Genomic DNA, 23,576 nt, shown 5'->3' on the forward strand with positions numbered 1-23,576 from the left:
ATGCTTCATTTGATAGAGTGATTAATCATAGTACAACTGCTCAGACTGTAGGGGCGGAGGCTCTGCTAATTGGATCTGGAAATTCCTTTCCTGGTGCTTAAGGATGATGAAAACTTTCACAGGCAACTGGAGACCTGTCTTCTCCCTGCAGTTGGATGCCAGTAAATACAGCACAAATTAATAAATCTTGTATTAGGGGAAGGGATATGAAAGAGAGTTTGGGCCTAGTTATTGTTTTTGTGTGACGTTGTTAGAGGCATCTTAATATATCCTACGAGTCCCTTTTTGGTCAGTGTCGGGAGGTGCTCATTTAATCACTTGTTTGCATCAATGTGGTAAAGAACCCAAACACAATTTGTGACCAGTGGTGTGTAGAAGTCATAAACACATCTGTGTCTCTTTTATCCACTCCTTGCAAAATCTGATCAAGTGTATTCCAAGTATTCCCCCGCTGGAAGACACAGCTAGCTAAATCCTCCCAGTGCCCAAAGCTACTGGTGACTAACCTCAGGTGCTGGACACCTCCTTGTCAACAGCTGTATCTTCAGGCGTTCCTACGTTATTTTATGCTTCAACAGTTTTGTTTGTCTTTAGCTTTTCAGCCAGCTGTTAGTGAGCTTATTAATGGTGTCTGCTAATGCCATATAACTTTTTTAAGCTGCTTGAAGTCCTCAGGAACTGAAAGAGCATTATCAGCTTCCTCCATACTTTGCAGCTTGTAGCCTGTGAGAAACAGGATAGTTAAAGGCTTTCCTTCTTATCATGCTTCACAAGTTTCCAGGTTTTTATGCAAATTGAAATAGGCGTTGTTAATGAGATATTAATAAGCCCATCCTTTTGCTGCTGCTTATAAAATCAAATCTATAACAAGTTGGGTATCTCTTAATATTGAAAATAATTTAACTTCTTTTGTTAATCTTTTGGATCATGTAATATGAACTGCCCTAGGTGATATCTGCCTTGCTCGCTTCCCCTCCCTTAACAAATTTACCCACCATTTTAGCAATGAATCAGAGAAGCCTGGAAGAGGATGAGACTGGTACAGCTGTGTCAAAAGATCAGCTCTGCCTGGGGAATGTGGCAGGGGTTTGCATGGGATTAACAAGTTGTGCAAAGAGGCACCGAATGTATAAGCCAAGTAGGAGCCCACAGTATAGAGGTGGGGAGCAAAAAAAAAAAGAAATGAGGGACAGATGGGAGAACTAAGCACTGTTTGGGAGGGAGGAGAGGGCTTGAAAAGTGACAGCAAGGGAGAAAGGTGGGCATAACCAGGTGGGAAACACAGTTGCTCCTGGAGCCAGGGGAAGAGCTCTCCTCGTCTCAAAATGGAAGAAAACAGCCTGAAGCAGAGACAGAGGGTGACAGCCTGGTAGAGAAATGCTCATCAAGACAAGGATGCCTTCAGCGAGGCTGTACAGAACTTGGTGATGCTTTTTTTCAGTTAGATATAAAGAAAATTAACTCCTGGGAAAAACCCTGGTGGTTCAGGGAGTGAAGTGCCAGCCCCCTTGCGCACAGCTCTGTGCCGGGGAGGTGAAGTGAGGAGCTTGAGATCTGTGTGTGCCTCGCACCCCGTGTTCACAGCTCTGCCCTGGGCGTGCTGTGAGCCTGCTGCAGCAAACTGCTGCTCTCCCGCGAGATCCTTCCTCTCTTTGCAATGGAGAGGAATTAAATAATAAAATCAATCATAAAATAATAAAAGCTGTAGAGGAATAAGAAGGGGTTTTCCTCTCTTTGCAATAGAGAAATAAAATGTCAGGCCACCAGAAGGGGTTCTCCTGTCCTGCTTTTTGTTTCCAGTCTTGAAGCTTTTCTCTGAACGACTCAGTGGGGAAAAACTTTTGCCGTGTTGTATCTCTGCATACGAAGAGGACAGAAAATAACAACTGGTCAGAGTAATGGGGGCTCAGAGCCTGGAGAGTGTCTGCATCAGGTCTCTCCCCTCTCTGAGTCATGGCACCCTCAATTTCAAAGTCTCCCTTTATGGCAGAGGCTCTCAAATCTGTATCTTCTTTCCCTGCTCCTTTAGATTTTGATATCTGCCTCCAGTGATCTTGTTCTTTGCACAGGGGTGTCAGCCAGGCTATGATTCCCAGTGCAGTCAGTGCTGCTGGGCTGGCTGCCCGCTGGCAGGCAGCGTGATGAAGCTTCTGGGCACGTGATGTGTGCTAGGGTTGCAAGGGGTAATGAAGTTCAGTCTCCTGGCAGTAGTCAGGTCTCATCCCTCAGTTGTCACTGATGCCCTTTTCGTGCACGTCCTGCCTTGTGTTTCCCATCTTTCTCCTGCTCCCATACCTGTGTCTCACATCACGCTGCCCCGTGCCTGACCCTGTATGCAAGAAGGATGGCTAGTGCTTGGAATATTTTTAAATTTCCACTTAACAGTTCAGCTCATGGATTTTCCAGAGGAAGTCAGGTTTTGGGGGTATTTTTTTTTTATTTTGGTTTTATTGAAAAGAAAAAAAGGAAATTCCCCTCCAGCCTACAGAACATAGCTATCAAGAGAAGTGGCTTCATTTCTCTAAAAGCATTAACCAAAAAAAGCCAACCTTCTTTCTGTGATGGGTTTCAGTCTCTTGTATTGATAGTGCAGTGGGGTAGCTGTAGTGAAACGTAGGCTCTGCTGAGATAGGCAGAAGAAAAAAACAAAAAAGCAGTGCATGCCATTTAATTTTTGCAATGTTCTGATTCCCTCCTACCAGCCTGAAAATGCTAAACATGATCCTTTGTCTGGCATATGGGGATTTGGAGAATTGTTGCTATTTACTGCTGTTGTGCTATATAGCTTAACTGGCTTAAATAATATATTAAGTGCTTTTATGATCTTCCACAACACACTGGAATGCAAAGAGGTGCATTTTATGCTGTTTATACTTTATGGCAGGCATAACTTATATAACATTAATCTGCAGGAAAAAAAAAAAAAAAGGCTTTTGATGATTTATTGCTTGTGTAATTCCCAGCTGGGGCTCTAGATGCTAAGATCCTGTTGCGCTGGGTGCTGTGGGGATGCAGGGCGTGCACCTCTTACCTCGGCAGGAGGAGTCGAACCGCAGGGAAAGGGGCGGTGGGTGGCTGCAGGGAATGGTGGGGCCCAACGGCTCGGGGTGCCAGGCAAGAGCGCTGCTGAGGTAACGCAGGTCTGGTGGCAAAGGCAAGAGGTGTTGGATCTGGAAGAGGATCACAGGAAGTCATCATCTAACTTACTTAGGGAACATTCCCGCTATTTTAATTAAAATTTAATATGAAATTAGGAACAGGTTACTAAGCATCATATCTAGAAGAGGGAGTGTTCTAGTGTCTAGATTAGTGCTTATCCAGAAAAAGAAGAAAGGCATGATGGCTGCTCAAGAATGTTTTTTTACCCCCTTTCTTTTTTAGCAAAAATTGTTAGTCATCTGATTCCACCCAAATTCCCGTGTCTCTTGCCTCAGAATCTGAATTTTCTATTATCTGCTATTGTACCTAATGTTTAAACAAAATGTGAGAAGAACATGCTGTGAATGTCTTGTTGCTGGATCTAGTGTGATGAATAATTATGGAGCAGCTGAGCAATGCTAGCCAGAGGCTCAAAGAACCTGGTAAGACACATGTTGGGGGGGGGGGGGGGGGGGGGGCATAAACCACAAAGGGAATTAGTGATAATGATGAAAAGATTGGCACATTCTGACCTATAATTTGGTTTAGCTTGACATAGCTCTCTGTAAAATTGCAAGGACTGTTAGAATGTGCTAGTAATTAGCAGAATTTCACTTATTTGAAATTAAAGCTTTGTGCAGGCTCTGCAGATTAGGAAAAAAAAGGGGGGTTTTTTTGTCTGGTTTTGCTTGGTAGTAGCTTGAAAATAAGGAGGTGAGAAACGTGTCAAATCTTGAAGTATAATTTTGCAATTAAAAGACTGCGGAGAAAGTGTGATCTGAAGACCTTCCGTTTCCTAGCTGTGACATAAAATTAACAGCTATCTTCATTCTCATTCTGTTTTAATATTCCTGCAGAGGAGCAAGCAAAAACAACTCCCGAGGCTGGCTTCAGTGAAATGGAGGAACTGTTACTTAGACAATAACAAGGTATAGGGTGGGAGGGGAGTGATTTTTGTTGGTATTAGCGGCTAATGTTTGCACAATGCTTTGGATGCTATAAAGTGATATATATCTAATGCTAAAAATTGAGAGATGCTCACTGGGAGATAGGAAACACTGTTTAAAGGCATTTTCTGATTGGCTACAAAGAAAATTTCAAGGTCATACGTGCACCAGCTTGCAGGGATGCACAGCTGGTACCTCATCACTAAAAACAGCAGAATCTTAACTAGAAGACTGTTAGTTAACTGTGTGGGTAAAAATGGAAGGATAAAGTGAAACTACCTGAAAGTGGAAGAAACAGCTGGGAAGTGATAAGAGAAAGAGAAAGGAGTGGAGAAAGTCTCGTCCATCATCGTTCTGTCCAAGTGCTTTATAAGAACTTCAAATTGCTCCTTTCCTTGAATACACCAATTTTCTTTTTCAATCTGCAACAATTTGGTAACCTCCAGCTACTCTGAACTTGTCTTCTAATCCTAAGAATCTGCTCAAGAATCTACTCAATATTCCAGGCCTATTTTTTTATTACAGTAGTGGAAAGGAGCTGCTAGGCTAAACGCTCTTTTAGGCATACCTGGACTTGTAACCAAAGGGACAGTGAGTGCCAAAGGCTTCTATGGATCATTTAACAGTATGTTTTATATAATAAAACCACATGCAAATACATAATATAGTAGGCAAAATTTTGATTAACATCTAATGCTTTACCTTGCTGCACGGGTAGAGTCAATCCACAAAAATGGCAAGGCAAAAGGTTGAAGGAGCTATTTGTCCAGCAGCGATTTGTCATGTTTGGTTTTGAGAGTCCACTGTAACACATCAGCAGCCACCGCATGTTCAGCTGAAATGACAGCTAAACAACCTGGTCACCTGCATCCTGTTGTGGCTTATCGTTGTGTTTAGGGGAATGAGGTGTGAAGTAGTGGTTTGAGCAGCTGGTGAGCCAGACCTTTTTTTGTTGCCTTGTTGGCTTGATCAGCAGTTCTTCATTGACTCTGGACAGATTACAGGCATGATGCTATCTTAGATAATGCTACTTGGTAAAGAACTTTAAAAATCCTTAATTACTATCATTAGCCATTTGACACCATAAAATAGAGGTCTGTTATTTTAATGTCTTTTTGTTTTTTTTTTTTTTTTTTTTTTTTTTTACCCCTCTCTGCAGGGTGTCTGGAGTGTCCTTAACTCAAACAGGGAGGTGTAACTTTTGGATCACGATCAGTGGTAGTGTGTGCATACCAGCATAAAAATGTGTGTGTGTGCATACACATCTGTACACACAGCTGTCCATGTTCTTTTACTATCTGTGTTGTGAAAGCCCTGAACTGAGACATCAGTCTGTTGGCAAGGTCATGAAGTCTGGCAGGTTTCTCTATTTGGGGATGTCCTTTGTTTGTTCAGTGTTCGAATCGTGTGAAACCTTAATTAGCAAATAAGATGCTTTGGCCTCTCCTTCCAAGATCTGGAACAGAATTAAGGGAAGTGCAAGGATGTGCCAAATGACGTGATGGTACTGGCTCCATGGTTTTTGTTTTACTTCGCTGCCCTGCTGTTTTGAGATGCTCTTTCCATTGTATCAGCTGCTGGCAAAACGTTCATGAAGTTGTTACACGTTTTATGCTTTGGTATTGCCTTTTCTAAATACAACAATCAAACTGCTAAGATGCTGGAGACCCTGTGTGCAGCAGCTGTTGAGCTGAGAAGAAAGCAGCTCTTTCTTTGAAAGGGAAGGTTGCCCCGTTGTGCCACAGTGGTAAGTCACTGCCTGCTGTGCACCGGGGCTGCTGCTGTGCTCTGGGGGCGATGCAAGCATCCTCTCTCTGCAATGCAATGTGGACTTTTCTGAAATGGAGTAAACATTAGTCACTTCTTGCCCAGCCACTCCTTTCATTTGATCTTCTGTTATTAATTATTGGCACTTCCTCTTGTCACATCACTCTTCTTTTGCTGCCGAGGGTGGAACTGCATAGAAATCCTTTACTTCCATTCCAACAACACAGTGTTTTTCTGTCTACAAGAGAGCACAGAATCGCTTTTATCAAACATATTTCTTTTTCCCTTGTTTCCTGATGACAGATACTACTCTTAATCTACACAGAAACAACACTTTGAAATGGGAGATCTATGCTCCCATCAATTTTTGTTACGTTGATAAATCATAGCATGTCTCACTTTCTGAATGACATGCTTCTGGATTTAGGTCTGGCTTTTTTTTTTTTGTCACAGTTTTTCTTTTTCAATGCTAGCAACAGCCTTGCCAAAGCTCATCTGTTCCTTTAGCGTTCACTCCGGCAGGCTGATTAATTCTATCACACTTTTCCCTGTATACGGCATAATCAAACAGGTCGATGGAAAATCGGGACGGACGTGATAGTTATAAAAATTTCTAATGCATTACATTTACCTTGTGATTTCATTAGCTGTGGCACCTTATTACTTCTGGGTTGGAGGAACATCAGCAAAGTCTGCCAGGAAAAAAAAGGGTTTTTGCTGTTCTTTGTGGGCCTCAAGTGTGATTGTGTCACCCTTCCACGCACAGGGAAGCTTTACTTAAGAGAACATCAAGAGTTGAGGGTGCCTTATGGTGTTTTCTTCTGCGTGTCTCAAAGGCAACTGCAGTAAAAGTGGGGAATCACTTACCCAGAAATCTTAAAATAGCTAAGAACTCATGTGACGTACCTCGTTTTCTTTGGTTGTGTAGATAACACTATTAATAACATGAGCTGAAATTATGTATTGAGTAGTAACATGAGCAGCAATTCGGGGTGGCTTTAAACCTGTCACGAGCTCCCTGAACAAAAACATCCAGAGGGAAGTGGCTCAGCAAAAATATTAATTAATTCTCTTATAAAGGGGTGGTAAAATGAAACGGAGGTAGTCCACAGCTCCAATAAGGCCTGTGGGATGCTTCCACTTCCCTTGCTGTCTTTTCCTGTAGAGGAATGAGCAGTGCTGCCCAAACCCTCTTCCTGTCTCTGCTAGAACCTGCTATACAGGTACGGTGTTTGCCACACGCGGGTGTGCGCAGCAGGTCTCCTGTCACTGTTGCCTGTGCAGCAGTAGTTGTCACCTCCACGCTGTCTTGTCCCTAGAGCTCAGCCCTCTGGGGCAGAGGGACACGCTTCTTTCTTGTCTCCCCACCCTGCTTGCATGGTATCGACTCGTCAGGAAAGAGGAAGGTATGAAGTGGCTGCTGCTGTTGGGAAGAAGCAAGGGATGATGGCCAGCCCAGAGGCAGCAGTGTCAGGGTGGGTGGGGAAGGGCAACTGCCTGAACAAGTCATGAGAGTGCTGGGAAGTGGTAATCTGCAGGGCAGGTGAGGGAGGAAAAAAAGAAAAAAAGTGCCTTGATACTGAAAATAAGGGGAGAAAAAATCCAAATCGTCTCACTCAGAGTCGCCTGGCTACACCACACTGCAGCCCTGGTGAGCGCTGCATTCACGAACGTGTCCCTTCAACGACGGGATGATTACTGAGTCTGCAGAAATCCTCTTTGAATATTTGTGGTTAAAAAATAAACACAAAGTTTATTAAAAATAGGGTGGGACTTTCTGAGAAATAAGAAAAGGAAGTCTTAACATTATCTTCCCTGCTGCTGCTAGTTACAGTGAGCTTAATAAAACTGAAATCTGTAAGTATTACATCTGTTTTCTTCTCTTGTTTTTTAATTCAGCTTTGACGATGAAAGCCATGCCCTTTTCACCTGCAAAGTTCTGCTACAAAGTTCATGCTGGCAATAGTGTGGGAGTACGGCTTATACGATAACAATATGACATAGGAGGGTCCTAGTGAGAATCTGTTCCTTTTTTTTTTTTCATATAAATCTGTAGCAAATGTCACCCTCTGAATGTCACCCTCTGACTACTATTCTAAACTACTTGTTTCCTAGAAAATGTGGGATGTGATAAAAGTTGCAATTTGCATATGTAGTTCTGTTGTTCTTTGAGGAAGCCTTTTGTATTTTCCCCTTTCCCTCTGATTACATCAGAATTAGATTGGCAGGTAATGATTCGAGGTGTTTCTCATTTGTCAGTTCATTACAGTTAGATAGGAAATGGTTTAGCAACGAGCACTGCAGGCTTGCCCTGAACAAACACTCTTACTGTGCCTTGTGCTCCTGTCAGGTATTTGAGATGTGCTCTGCTGCATTCCATAGGACTGTCTGCGAGGCAGGAAGGGGCAAAAGTTGTCTCATGTTTGTACAGTCCTAGCACTGTGTCTCAGATCCTCGCTGGTGGCACTAAATGCAGATTACAGATGATAATTGGCCCTTATAGTCCTTCATCAAGTTTCTTTCCAGACCGAGGGGTGAAGATAGTTCTATTCGCTGTGTCTATGTTGGAAATTTGGGACCTACATTTCAAAAGCACACAAATGTCTTAAAGGAATAAATCCTAATGTAGTGAGTAGGACTTTTCTGGCCACAATCCATTAGACGCAATTACAAATTCTATTCTGATATTTCTGCTCTGTGACCATTTGAGAAAATGAAGTTTTCTATGTGCTTCTAGTGTGGGACGGTGGTTTTGTTCAGGTTTAGGATTTTTACTTAAAAAAAGTTAAAAAGAAAAGGTTTTATCAAGTTTAAATGCCTGGGGAGGACTTCCCCTCCCTGCCTCCAGTTGCTTGGGGCAGATCAGGACAGACGAGGAAGGGTTTCTTAAATAGCAGGCAGACTGAAATGCTAACCTGTGACATGAAAAAATGTAAGCCCACATGATTGTTTTGAGCACTTACGTACTCACGTTTTTCCTAGACACAGCTTTGATTTTGATGACCAGAAGTAATAAAAACCCAGAAAAGTCCCTTACTGGGTTCCTAATATACAAATTGATAAGGATGACCCATCCCACAGCATGTTTTAGCAGAATTGTCCTGTTTGTAAATGATCCATAATAATATGAAGCTACTTTAGAAAAATATTACAACTAAGTAATAATTATAAGGAAATATTTATGAGATGTGGAGAGTCAGTGAATCTTTGGTGCTATGGGCTATTCTGTGGAAGTTGCAAACTCTGAGATCCCTTCTGCTCCAATGTAGGCCTTTGAGATGAGTTTTCCTATTATTCTATCAATTCCTCATCCCCTTGTGCTATTTTGTATTTTTTTGTCTGTGGGGCCATCAGCTTCTATATAACACATATGGCAGTTTCAGCTTCAGTTTTAGCTCTCTGGACGCTTTTTCATTTTTGTGCTGAAAACCCCTTCAGCCCTACTTCTTAATCTTGTATTAAGTACAAATACTAAAGAGTAGCCTAATGGTTTATATTTTTTTTATATCATCTTCAACATAAAGATGTCAACTGTTCTGAAGAATAGAGTGCAGCATTTACACAGGATAGCATAATACATTTGTATATTTTGAAGTAGCTTGCAAATATCAACTGATCCTTAAAAATTTATTAATATCCCGGGGCGAGGAGAGAGATACGGGGGAAAGAGGCACAGATTTAAAGGCAAATAATAGAGCAGGGCCTAGAACTTGCATTTTTGGTCCTTGTTTTTAGTGAATTTTAAATCAGGAAATCCTAGGGACTTATACAGGTCTCCTCAGAATTGTTTTTGATTCACTGTGGCAGTTCCACAATTACTTGGCTTATCTTCAGCCCTCTTCAATGCAACTCCAAACACCTTTTCCTTAGCAGATGCCCATTGCAGCCTCAGCTGAAGCCTGTGTGACTTTTTTCTCCCCGTTTCTGGTAGCCTTGTGGACTGCCAACCACCCTCCTGGAGACTGACAGCTGCTCTGCCAAGAAGCCAGCGTTGCTGCAAGCCTCCTGCAGCTTCTGTGCAGCAGTAAATGTCTGGTTTTCCAGATACTTGACAATGATGCAAAGACACTTAAAGATATTTGCTAAGTGCTTATGAATTAATTTGTGATTAGCAAATAATTAAATAAATCACCGCAATCAAAACGACACGGGGCCAGTTACGGTTTGATTCGCATATGTAGCACTTTTCTACCAGAAGGGAGGACCTCAATTCATCTAATACAAGTTTAAATTCACTGTATCTTAATTTGATTTACCTTTGACATAACACTTAAATAGCAGCAACATCTATAATCTTATGCTCCCCAATAAGGCTTCATTAAAAACTTACTGCCAGATCTAATCCATGGTTAGCATACAAAGTCTTATCTCTAGGTTCCTGCTTCAATGCCTTTGAGAACATGCTTAATTTAATCTGAACAAAGACACTGCCATCGTAAGCCTCCAGTCTGATTTTCCAATCTAGAATATCTTTGTTATTAAATTTGGTGCAAGCCATGGTACATACAATGGATGAAGTAAATTATTTTAAAGCACTCTTCAAACAAAATTCTACTGCTTGTTAGACATCATTTGTATCTCTGGGACATAAAAGAGATGTCACTTTAGCTTGGTTTTTTTTTTTAAATGTCATATGAAAATGCAGTATAAGTCTAAACAACTTAGCTAGCTGTGAAAAGCAGCAAGTTTTAATGTAATACATATTTTTAACCATTTTGGAAAGAGCATTTTCTAAAAATCCAAGGTGTTAACCATCATCATTAACCATCATTCCAATCCGTTTTCCTTCCTCTAGAGGAAGAAACTCCTCACTAGAAGTTTCTGCTTCCTCATTTGCATAGTCAGCTCTTTCTGACTATACTTTAAGCGGGTGGCAGGATCTGGCTTGTAATTGTAATTTTAGATACTCATTTTTTTCACAATTTAGCAAGTGAACCAGTCATTAAAAACCCTGTACTGCCTAATAATGTCTGCTGCCTGAGAACAGGGTTTGTGTATGCTACAAGTAGAGGTTCTGTCAAGACATAACAGATAAAAATGGAGTAGTTTTGCAAAGTGCTGGTGAGGCCTCAGCTGAAAAATGGAATAAAAGTCTGGTTATCTATGCTAGAAAAAGTCATCTGGCATAGAGGGAGTCTGCTAAGAATTGATGGAGTGATGTATTTCTTTAGAGAGGGGCAACTAAAAGAGCTTAATTTGTTGTGCTTTTTTTGAAAGCTGAAAAGAGATGGGTTTCTGGAAATACACAGAAAAGGATGTTGGTAATTCATCCCTGTTGCAACATGGAATTGAGTAGATGCAGGACAGCAGTTAAACTGTGGTGGTTGCAATAGCATGGATGGGAATTGTCCTGGCAGGTTCCTTCACTCCTGTGTGTCTAGATGAAACAGGCCTGGGAGTGTTACGTCAGCTCTGCAGTGTGCCTTGTTACTTGGGGTTTTGTTGTTGCCTTTTAATAATGTAACCTACTGAAAGTAAGAGACTTGAGGGAGGTGAGGCAAGGATGAATAGTCATGGAGAAATCGGCATGAAAACTAGAAGAAATTGGTGTGAGGCTGTCTTACAACACATTGTAGTTGGTTCCTGATCTAATTGCTTTCTGTAACTGCTCTGCCAGTTTGGGTCTGGCTGTATCCCAGTGCAGCTTGTTCCAAGCAAAATGGGACTCTGTGTATTGTTATCTTTGCAATTCAGAGGAGCAACCAAAACATTAAAAGATTATTACTAGACATAAGGTCACGCAGGAATACCACAGTGAAGTCAAGAATTAAGCCATGTCTCCTCAGCTGCAAGTTAATACTTAAAGTGATCCCTCACAAACAGAGCATGGCACAAGAAATGCCATGATTAGGGGTTGCAATACTTCATTTAATCACAAGATAAAACAGACTTCTCCAGCTCTTTCTAATATTGCCAATGTATGCTTTTGGTTGATGTATTGCCACACATTTGTTTGTTGAATTAATTGTCTCAAATATTTTAAAGAGTTTATAATTGAAAGCTGCTTGGGTAAGGGACTACGTTGAAAAGAGTTATGTAAAGGTAGCATAGGAGTAAGAGGATATAAGGGAGCTTATATCCTCTTTAAAAGGCAAGTATGTAACAAGTGGCTGGTGGGTGAAGTAGGTTTCCAACAACTTCATTTAAATTTTTAAAAAGCACTTAAGCTCCCCCCCATACCCCTACAGTCTATATTCCACAGAGGCAAAAAGACCTTTGTGGTAGATTTTATTCTTGAGTGTAATAATTATATTCTTTGTCACAAATCTAAGATAATAAACAATTCAGACGATAGCAGGAAAAAATGTAAGGAGGCTTTACAAAGCTTAATTCATTTGTAGTGTCTTTGCACTTGAGTAGTGTTACACGAGGAGAAATTCGGCCTTCAAGCTCCCTTCTCTGTAAGCAGCATTCCCGGCTTTGCGTATCAGATATGAAATTTGTTTGGAATGTTTGCTATAAAAATACCTACGTGTGAACTTACATCAGCAAGAAAGTAACTTCGGCTTGACCTTTTCTCCAGCTCTGATGTGGTAAGATCATTCCGTACGGAAACCGTAACCTGGGGAATGACTTGCAACTGGTGTTTTCACAGGCTTTGTTTCTGTGCAGGAACAATCCTTGGAATGAGCTGCCCTTGGAAATCAATGTTTTCTTTCAAACTCCGTATTTTCTGCTCGGGAGTGACCCAGGGTATGTTACGAGGCTTAATGTTGTAACAAAGCCATTTGGGAAATCCTCCCATTTTGTATAAGTATTGGACTGAATACTAAAAGCTTATGTGCTGAAGAACAGCAAAGGACAGAGGTATTTTTCATCCTTTTACAATTCAGTTCGTGTCTCTGTTTCAGACAGTGAAAAGACATTTTAATGGAAGAGGAACTTTTTACTGTCATCCCCTCCTTGCAGTACTTTTCCTTAGACGCCTTTCTAAGGAGAACCGCGCTCCCCTGTGAGGTACGAGGGGGGCGGGAAGGGCCGAGGCACCGGGCGCAGACCCCGGGCCGCGACCCTCGCTCTGCCGTAGAAGAAAAAGCCGTTTTTTCCGGGTCGCCGTTGCACCGCAGCCTTGCGCCTTTACCTCCGCGCATGTGTGCGCACCTACGGAAAAGTGTTTCGCAAGTGCCAAATTTTGAAGCGCGTGTGCCACGGGGAGAGCGCTCTTCCTCACAGGCCCTCCCTCTCTGTACCCTCTGGGGCACGCGACACCGCTCAGACAGGGCCCCAGACGCTGGCCCCGCTGCACGGCCCCAGCCGGGATTTGTCGAGCCCTCGCCACCGCAGGGAAGCGCGGCGGGTGGTCGGGCCCGGGCGGCTGGCCGGGCCGGGGGCGGCCGCCCCCTCCCCCGGTACCATCTGAGGGACGGCGGGAGCCGCGCGCCGGCGCCGTTGGCGGGAAGCGGGCGCTGCCGCGTCACGTGACGCGGGGTGCTCCCCTGGGGCGGGAGACGCGCGCGCGCGCCCTCCGTTAGGAGGCGCCGGGGGAGAAAAGCGCGCGCGGCGGGGCCGGCCCGGAGCAGCCCTCCCCCGTCACGTGACGCGGCGGGCGGGCCTCCTCACGTGACCCGCCATGGAGGCGGCGGTGGGGAGGGCGTGCGGCCGCCTCCTCCCCCCGGTCGCCCCGGCCCGCCCCGCCTCCCCCCCCCGCCCTGCGCTCCCCAGTCGCTAGCGGCGCCGCGCCGGCCGGCGGGGGAGGCCATGGACTGAGGGGCATCATGGGCGCCAAGGAGTCCCGCATCGGCTTCCTCAGCTACGACGAGGCCCTGCGAAGGGGTGAGTGCGGGAGGATGAGGGGGAGGCGGGGGGTGAACGGCGCGGCGGGCCTGCGGGGCGGCTGCGGGCGGGGGCCCCGCTCTGCCCCTGTCAGCGGGCGGCGCGGCGAGGCGGCGGCTGGTGGCTCCTCGCACCACCATGACAGACCCCGGCGCGGAGGCACTTGCGCCGTTCCTCTACCTCAGGCTCCTTCCCCGCCCCCTTCCTCTCCTTCCCCCCTGCCCCCCCCCCCCCCCCCAATTTATTTATTTATTTATTTACCTCCCCTGTGTTAATAATAGGGCCTGGGCAGCAGCCGCGGGGAGGATCTCCTCTCCCCGCCGCCCCCATGCCTTGGCAGCAGCCGCCGGTGGCCCTCGGCGGTGCCGTCCCGCAGCCGGGCGGGGAGGGCGGGAGGGGCAGAGGCACCCGGCGGGCGCTGATGCCGCCAGACCCTCCTGCTGTCTCGCAGCCCTCGGCCTTGCCTGTCCCCGTGGCTTCCCGGCTCTCCCAGCTCCCTTGGAAGACGGCGCTGGGAAATGCTGCTGTCCCGAGGTGCCGGGACCTGCCGCGCTGCTCTGCTCCCCGCGCAGTCACCTCCCGGCTCTCTCGTACCCACCGGCTCCTCATGTTTACTTGCTCTTGCCCGTGACAAGGAGCACACATCTTGCATCTCTGGCTTGAAAGATGGATGTGGTTTGTGATATATGTTGCTGTTTTAGTCCATTTCTAGATTTCTCCTGGAGAATTTAAAGAGGAACTAGCGAAGGGAAGACATAAACAAGCTAAATGCTGAATACTTGCAGCTGCAGGGCTCCAAGGCGACAGGCAAGCTACACCCTGTCAGCTACCTTGCTCTAGAACTGATATCCAAGTCCAAGGACAAAGAGGGACAGTAATTTCCAGCAGTAAATGGTTTGCAGGGAGGATAGTTTTTTATAATTGTTGCTCTATTATGCATTCATGTGATGTAGTGCAGTTAAAGCAGTTCACCTGTTTGATATTTAAAGCATTGATAAAATTCGTAAGCTCAGACCAATACATGGCTGCCCTTTTTATTTCTACTTACATCTGAGAAGCACCTCATGATTGATAAGGGAGAACTGGGAGGGAACATTGAGTGTTAATTGAAGGAGAACCACATTAAGGTGAAATGGGATTTTTATTAAATTTTTTTTTTTTGTGGTGGAGCCTCTGAGGGATGCCATGTCAAATAGGAAATGAAGCAACATACTGTCAAGCAGAAGAAACAAATGCATGATTCAAACTCCCTTGCGTTACAGATTTTAAACATAACAGCCTTGAAGAATTTCACTTGTAGTGAAAGTATAGGAGGTCTTTAGAAGCATTGGTGTATGTATTTTTAGAAGAGCTGGAGTTACAAATGTACCTTGTTAGAGGCCTGAAGTTGAATATAACAGGTAGTGTTTGAAATAAGCTCTTTGGTGGAAAATACATTCATTTGGTCAAGATGCATATTCTAAAGTTCATAAATCAGAAGAACCAAATGTTTTGAATTTTAAAGTTAGATTTAAACTCATATACTGCTTCCAAATCTAGGAAGTTGATCTGGATGTTTCATAATTAAAAGTTTACTTGACATGAAAATAAGTTCGATTTTTTAGAAGTTATTTAAAATTATTTCTTGCACAATGAATGTAATATTTTTCTTTGATGTTATTCTATCCATGTGAGGCATTTAATACTGTTTTTCTGTAGGAGAACAGAAAGGTTGTTTTAGGCTCTCTAATATAAATTGATGTTTTGCTAAATAACTATGTTGTTTACTTAACCAGTGAATCATTGTATGTATAAAACAGGCTAGTTATCAAAACATTATTTGTTAGGCCATTCTTACTTACACAGAACCGTGCTGGAACTTGTGGCATTTCTGTGGACACAAACAGTGATAATGGATAAACATTAAAAAAAGAAAGCCAAATACACTTATGTCCAATTAGATCTGTCTTCTCTAACATTGTGTCCTGGTCGTTAAATGCTGAGAAAGTTTTATATTAGGTAATATTATACAAATTCTTCAACTGTGAATTCTCTGTATGTAATCAATGGTGGTGAACTATACCTGTAGAAGTAGCGATCATTCCAAATGTTGTCAGCGTATTTTTGAGACGCTAATTTTAATTTCAGTTGTTCAGAATATCTGGAAAAATGCAGTGAGTGCTGCTGGTTCTGTAAGCTTCAGAAAATAAGGCTGACTTTTAGGCTGTGCATGGCTGCAATTTTATTTATTGCGGTTCCATTTTGGGAGTAACCAAAGGTTGTGAAGGTGAGGAGAGTTTTTGTGGTTAAAGGCTCACAATATAAATAACTGTAGCTAAAATGTAACTTCTATTTGAGGAGATGAAAATGTGAGAGCAGTCTGGTGTTAATGGCCTTTTTCACCCTTGAGCATGAGATAGTACTGCAATTATTATTTTTTTTTCTGCTCACTGGCAGAGACATCTGACTGCGCTGTGGATGACGTGGCCATGTGGACGGACGTGATGAAGTTGTCTTGTGTCCACAGTGCAGGTCACACTGAATCTTGTCAGTCGCCCTTTTTCCCTCATGCCCTGTAAAATCTGTGCCCAGTTGCACAGTTTGGGAGTGAAAAGTAAGGGATGCTATTTTAGACATCTCTTGTTATGAATACTGCTGAATTATGGTCATCTTATTTATAGTAGCCAGAGGCGCTGCTTTGCCTGTTGCTGTGGAAAAGGTGTGGGTCCTGAACCTGGGGTGAGAGTTCTTCCTGACCCTGCAGACCTCCTTCTGAGGGTGACTTCTTTGTAAGGAGCTGGAATTCATGGACAGGTCATTATAGGTGAAGTAAAAGAAATGGTTTATTCCAAACTGGGCATAAGATTATTGGTTATTTTATCAAACTAAATTTGTGATAGCATACGTTAGTAACGTGGCTCTTGAGTTTGTTGCTTTTTTTTCTTAGCCCTAAGCTCCAACAGCAGTTTTCTTCCTAGAGCAGTGCTGCACGTTGGGCAGGCTTCCTTAGGCCAGTCAGTATCCCTTTTTGGTTTGGTGCCTTTTCCAACGCCTGCCTCTGATTTCCGACCCCTCTACTGCCGTGCTGTTCATCAGGCCATCTGCCTGCTCGCTCCTCCTGAGATTTGCCCAGTGTTAGGCCTTGCCTTATGCCAAGGATGTAGCGCTCTAGTCTGCCTTATCCTTTACTTGTTCTGCTGGCAGCCTTGACACCTGATTCCTTAAAGGGCTGTCTTTGGGCCAATAAAATTTTATAAAAGGAAGAACTTTCTATTACTATCGTATTAACTCCTGCACTGTGCTGTGTTGTGTATAGAATATTTTAGTAAGGATTCCCCAGGAAAGAGATGACTATGTTGTATTGATGGCCAATTTATTTCAGATCTCTAAGGACTGTATCTTCCAGTGACTGTTAATGTGTTCCGCTTAAGTAACTTTCAGAATATAATCACAGACTGAGTGTAAATTTATGAAGGTACTTGAAAATTATGAGATTACAGAATCTATAGTCAAAGTTCCTGTGAATGCTACTTAGAGCAGGTCATGCTAACTCAGGCCATTTTCAGCTTATGTATGCTAAATATTCAGTCAGGTAACCCCTTAAACAAAAGAAATGTCAGTGAATAATCATGGATCTGTCAAATTTGTGCCAGAGAGAGGAAGATGGGGTTTTCTTCAGCTTAAAGCAAGGTAAAATTTTTGTTGCTTGTGTGCTGGGGTGGAAGAAGGGGGAACTGCCACGTCGTCAGTGTGGTCAGTGAGTGTACTGTTTGGAGAAATGACTGGCTGCTGATAGATCCGTTTCATTGTGTTTTGTTTTGTGCACAATGATCTCTGAGGAAAAAGAGCAAAAAGAAAGAACAAAAATAGTGGCGTCTTTCAAAAATGCACCTGCAATTGAAATGCCAGCTAATATTGAGGCGAAGCTTGCAGGTATATCGATTTCACAGGATTTGCCTCTGGTGAGGTCACGAAATTGTAGTTTTTGAAGATGGTTTTCTTTCCTGTTTGTCTAACTCAAAGATGCCACCAATTGGAGAACAACAAGCCTGTCAAAGCAATGAAAACCTGCTTTAATCCCCAAAAAGGTTAGTTAGCATGCTTTCCAATAATGACTAATGTTATCTGATGGGCAGGGGATAAATCTTGCTAATGACCTTCTGTGTCTTGAATGAATTTGAAAAATAGCTACATTTGTTTTATTTAAATTGAGGCATATATATCTGGTGTCTGATCATTAACATCCTCAAGCATACAGATGTAATAAATCTGAGAAAAGGATGATGGAAAACTTGTGCAAATATATAATCATCCATTTGAGATTGTCTTGATCTCAACCTGGTGACAAAATCCATGGACTCAGTCCTTGAGCCCATAGAAGACTACTTTTTATTACTCCAGACTATGAAATTAACTTTTAAAATCCCAGATGTGTTTTTAGGAAAAATGATTAGGGAACCATTTTAGTGGTTTATTCTCTTCTTTCTCTATCCCATGAAGGCAATTGTTCTACCTTCTTTTCTCTCATATCTGAAAAACAGTGCTTGAACACTATAGGTAGGAGAATGTTCTTCAGGATACGTTGTTTTCTGTTTTCTAGGGGTATAAACCTGTGTCCTTCCGTTTAAGGAGCTTGGAGTTTTCAGATGCATGTGATGAAAATGCCTAGATCTCTCTCAGCCTTTTTTTTTTTTTTTCCCCCCAGCTATCAGAATGAATCGGATCCACTGTTGAGACAGTCTAGGTTATACAGTGAGACTTGTTATGTCAGCCAGTATTTGATGGCTTTAGGGTTCTGTCATATGATTAAAGCAGGTACGAATGCATAGCTTCACACTTCCTGTTTATAAATCTGTAGAGCTGTGAGGAGCTGCTCAAATTCACAGAGCAGTAATTATTTCACAACTTTGGCATTCAGTTCTGATGCTCGTTTGGGGAGGATACCTCAGTAGTCCCTGCTGAACATGTGCTACAATGCACAAGTGACTTGGGGAGTTCGACTTAAACTTCCATGAACTGATGAACAGAGGCTACTATTAGAAGAGAGGTTATTTATCTGTAATTCTTCATCTGCTAAGTTGCAGTGACCACTTTCTCTTCTTTTACTTAAGGTTTCAAGTTTAGAGAAGTGTACTCAGTAGTTTTCAACCTCTTCTTACTTATAACGGCCCATTATTTCCTATTGGAAATGAGGAACATTTGTGTAGTGAACTTATGTCAACTAACAGCAAGTTTCCTTTCCTGAGATGCATTTTGTGGTCTTTAGAAGTTCTTTACGAAATACCAGTTGAAAACTCATGAATTAGAGGAAAAGGTTGCCTTCTGCTTAGGCTTCTGTGAGTGCTGTGGTTCTGAGGGAGCTGATCGCATACCTTTTAGTAGGTTTTTAGTAATTCTTAGATGGTTTCTAAGTCCAGCTGTACTTGGTGAGTAAGCGTTCAAAAGTTGGATGTGCACACAGTGGTGTAAGTCTCACAAAAGAGGATTTAAGAATGTAGGCATTTCATAAACAAGAAACAGTTGGAAGATCTTAAAGCAAAAAGCCCTCAAAACCTTGAAATATGATTCAGTAAATGTTGTCCTCTGGTTTCTTACTTGAACCAGTGAATCGTGTCTCTAAATAATAGTAGTCTCATAATATTAGATGCATTTCTGTCCTGTTGGCATGTTACTAGAGATTCAAATCAAAGCGGTCAGGAAAGCTGCCAAATGAGCGTAAGTAGATAATATCATTCCAGCCGTGGTGGCTGGAAGTTAAAGGATAAGCTGAACAAATCCTCATTTTGAGTGTTAAACATCTTGATGTAAGCTAAAAGTACACTATCAGGCAATTACATATGTAATATATTTTCTTATATTGATGTAGACTAAAATTGAGTACTCAAAATATTTATTTGTTTTATAGATTATATGCCTATATATCTCATAGCTCATCTGTTGCTTGTTCTGCTTTATTTCTTGTGTTGTAATCAGTGAAATCAGTTATTTTCATGGTCACCCCTTTCTAATCAGTGTCTAGTTTTTACTCCTGTAAGAGCAGGCCCTTTTTTTGTTATGTTTTTTAAAAATACACACACCCAGAGAAAGTTGTTGAACTTTCATCCTTAGAGGTTTACAAGACCTGCCTGGACAAAGCACTCCACAAGCTGGTTTGAGTTCAGTGCTGACCTAGTTTCAAGTTAAAGGTTGAACTAGGTGACTTCCTGAGATACTTTCCAACCTGATAGATTCTATGAAATATTTCTGTTCATCTTGAATTTTGTAAAGCCTCGTGTTTGTGAAGTATAACATTGGGGTCCTAAATGTACCTGACAGTGTCCTACAGAAAAAATAAAATAAGACAAAAATAGAAGCTAGGAAGCTTTCCAAAATGATATGAAGCATCTCTAATGAAATGTGAAAGAAAAAAAAAAAAAAAAAAAAGAGGAGGCGACTTGAGTCCTGTTGTACTTGACCTGTAACAGTATCAGGCTTTCTGGCTGCTGGCACTATGGGAGAAATGAGTAAAGCAACCCTCACCCCCTTATTTGTGCTGAAAGGGAAGCCAGCCTACTGTCTCATTTCATAAAATAAGCAAGGCATTCAGTTCTTCAGTACTCAAAAAAATGAAATCACATTCAAAAAATAGGCCTGTGAAGGGATGACAAGCTTTGTGAGAATAAAAGAGAACATAGCATTAGCAACTAATGTGATTAGGCAAGGCATGATATGTCTATTTAATTTCATAAATTAAGGTTATTGTACAACTGCTGCTTTGTGATAGGACTGATTATGATTTTTGTTTTTGAAAAAATCAGATGTTACAGCTGTCAGTCATTTTAAAAATGACAATATCTTCTGAAAATTGAGTATATTTTTGGTTAGGTTGTGAATTCGTACATTTGTTCTAAATAATTGGGTATATGGGGAGTGCCAGGTAGGTCTGAGAAGTTGTATGTCCTTGAGCTCTTATCATGGCATCTGAATGACTTAGCTACTACTGATTTTTACAATGATCCTGCTCTTTTTTGGTTCAAGAAGAAATTCAAAATACAGTGAGCATACAGAAGAGAATTGGAGGAGAGGTAGAACAAGTGTTGCATTTTCAAATACCAGAATTATTTCTGTCCACTGACTAAGTTATTTCAAGGATTTTTGTAAACCAGAGCCTACTCAGTTGTGCTTTTTAGGGCCTCCTGGGTTATTTAACAGTATATTAATTTTAAAGATTTGCTCAGCGGGGAGCTGTGCATCCACTTGAGTCCTGCTGGGCCAGGTAGGTGCTGGGTTCCTCCTTGGTTTGGGAGCTGTGGTCTTGTTTTACTGCTGCTGACTGAGGGCCTGGGAGTGCACCAAGAAATGTTTGGTGTCTCGTTACAAAACCTTAGAGTTGGGTACTTATGGACACCTGCGAAGTGAAGTTGTGTTCTTAATGAGTAGAAGAAGCGTTAAGAGTTTTTCTATCTGTCCTTGAAGGATAGTAAATTGGTGTTCTTAATGAGTAGAAGTAGTGAGAGTTTTTCTGCCTGTCCTTGACTGATCAGCCTTTGCCTTTGTCGTGAGCGTGGTGTTTGCTATCCGCTTTGTTACTGCACCCTAGGGAGCTAGCAGTACTGAACTGCTTGGTGGTAACTCACAGAATTATTTTGAATAACGTATGGGACTTGGTGTTCAGTGGAGGCTACTCAGGAGCACACAGCGTTTGATTTGAACTGTAGGTGAGCTCCAGTTGGGCGTTGACTGCTAGCTGGGTTCTACAGGGAACATCTGATGAGATGGAAAGTGTGCTGAAGGTATATGTGCGGGTCTCCAAGTTCTGCATGTGTGTTTTCAGAACTGCATTTTACAGTCTAGTCTTTGATATTATTCATAGTAAAACTGATGACTTCCTAGTTTAAGTTGCCGTATAGGAAAGAAAGTTCTGGAGGTTAATTCTAAGTAAGACTTTCAATTTTTACGTATTTTAAAACCAAGTTATTTCTTAATTTGTTATATTGCTTGAAGCAGTTGCTTTTTCCTTAAATTATACTTAGTCTGAATTACTGTGAATGTCCATGTGATATGTGCAGTATTGAAGAACTACAAAAAGCATTTCTAACATTTAATTTTCATATGAAAAGATCATTTACGTAATGAGACAATGACGCCTTTGGGCAAAGATGAATGTAGAAGAAAAATCCATTAAGGTAGATTCTGCCTAAGAGTTTGAAATGGTCTAATTCACAAAACTTTGAATACTGTATTATTGCTAGCACTTACTGAAAGAAAAATACCCTGCTTGCCTAAAGAGTGGCAAAATCCTAATGCACATTCTCTTTTATGATTTCTTCAGGGACATTTTACTTTTGGTAGCGATGACTGTATAGCTTTAGTGTTTTCAGCTTAGTTGTGTAATAATACTTAGCATTTCTTTTTTATGTAATGAATTTAACACCTCTGAGAAGTGGGGGTTTTTTATGAGCTTGTGTTTACAATTGAGCAGAGTTGCTGTAGTCCTTATAGGTGGGGACATGTTTGGAAAAAGTGCATCTCTTTTAACTGTGGTTTTATTACACTGGTGTAAAAGTTCTGGATTTTTGGTTCTCGATAGGTATAAGCTGGGTTCAGATCTTGGTTTGAATATTGATCTTTGTCTACATATAGTTTTGTAGTGGTTCAGCAAATCTGTTTAAAAACTGATGCAAGTTATAATCAATCACACCGTTTTTCTGTGTAGACCATTAAGTGGTTCATTATAATGACAATAAAAAAGATTATTTTAGTGTAGTACTGACACGTGGCTGAGTTCTAGGCGATAGATTATTTAACCAAGAAAAGCACTTCTCTAATAGTTTTACCAAATTACTTTCTTTTAAAAATATGCTAACATTTGCAACAAGGCCTTTATTTGGTTTTAAGGCAAGATAGGATAGGCTTGAGAAAAGACAAACAATAATCAAGGCAGTTTGTAATGACCAGGGTTTATCTCCCACTGTGTATGTTGCTTCATGTAAAAATGGTGAAAGCACTGAAGCAGTTTACCTGAATCATTACCTCCACTAAAGTGATTAGCTATCTCAGGTAGGGTGACTTGGCATATCAAGTGACATGTCGTGATCTCTAGAGTGTTTAAATCCTCCCCTCCCTTCTCCTTTTAGCCTGTCACAGCACATAACGCCTCTCCTATCACGTGGAACTGTGCTGATGAGGCTGGCAACTCACTGTGGTGTATTTGGGGCAAAATAACGATCTCTTTTCTGGAATGGTATCAGTAAAGCTGCATAGGTTAATGTGTTCACCAGTGCATTAAGGTGGAATGCAAATTCACAGCAAACCAGCCAGAGTTTCTGAGACAAGGATGCTGTTGAAAGTAACAGGACGGTCCCATACTCCGAAACGGGTAACCTTGGGCAAACTGAGGAGATGGGCAGAAATATCATCTGGGGTTGCACGTTGCCGTACGCTTCAATTTTGACTTTTAGAATGGTTTTAAACAGTCAACGAGACATTCTGTACCTTAGAAAGGGATTTGATTTCTCTTCTGGTCAGGTTCGCTGCTGGCTCCTGTCGTGAGCGGCAGAGAAAGGCCGTGTAGAACGGGTCTGGGGTGAGGCCTCAGGGTGCTGTACATGCTTCTAACCAGCAACTGCAAAGGGAAGACGAAGCTACACTTTTCAGCATCTAGTATAACATTTATTTATTTTTTTAAAATGTCCTAATCCTTTGAAGCTGTTCCGCTTCATTTAGAATCTGAATTGGACCCAGAAGTTATGAGAGGCAATGTCACTGGGCCAAAGTAAGAGCTAATTGCATTTTGTATAAAACTGTAGTCCTTGCCTTTAAAAATTAAACCAATTTTGAATTCTTTCTCACAAGCTGTGGTTTTTACTCACATTATATCTATCTTTTTGTTAACTGGTCTTTCAGTTGTCATCCGCTCATACAATTTAATTTCATGTGAAGTATTTAATATAGATTGTATATTTTCATTTCTTTTGTGTTTTGAAATGATAT

General features: G+C 42.0%; 1 protein-coding gene across 6 annotated transcripts in view; it reads left to right on the top strand.

The window, feature by feature from the left end:
* The first annotated feature begins 13,484 nt into the window (after positions 1-13,484).
* USP32 (ubiquitin specific peptidase 32) overlaps positions 13,485-23,576 on the top strand; it is an 86,238-nt gene continuing 76,146 nt past the window's right edge. For 5 of the 6 annotated variants that reach the window (XR_012631759.1, XR_012631760.1, XR_012631761.1 and 2 more), the window contains exon 1: positions 13,485-13,625. Coding sequence is in view for 3 of the 6 variants with exons in the window: in XM_074890675.1 (XP_074746776.1) it covers positions 13,568-13,625 (58 nt within the window). In the remaining 3 variants the exon portion in view is untranslated. The remainder of the gene's footprint in view (positions 13,626-23,576) is intronic. The other variant, XM_074890676.1, reaches the window with a different exon arrangement.

Source organism: Strix uralensis, chromosome 20 (assembly GCF_047716275.1).
Source record: "Strix uralensis isolate ZFMK-TIS-50842 chromosome 20, bStrUra1, whole genome shotgun sequence".
In the NCBI taxonomy this organism is placed as follows: Eukaryota; Metazoa; Chordata; class Aves; order Strigiformes; family Strigidae; genus Strix; species Strix uralensis.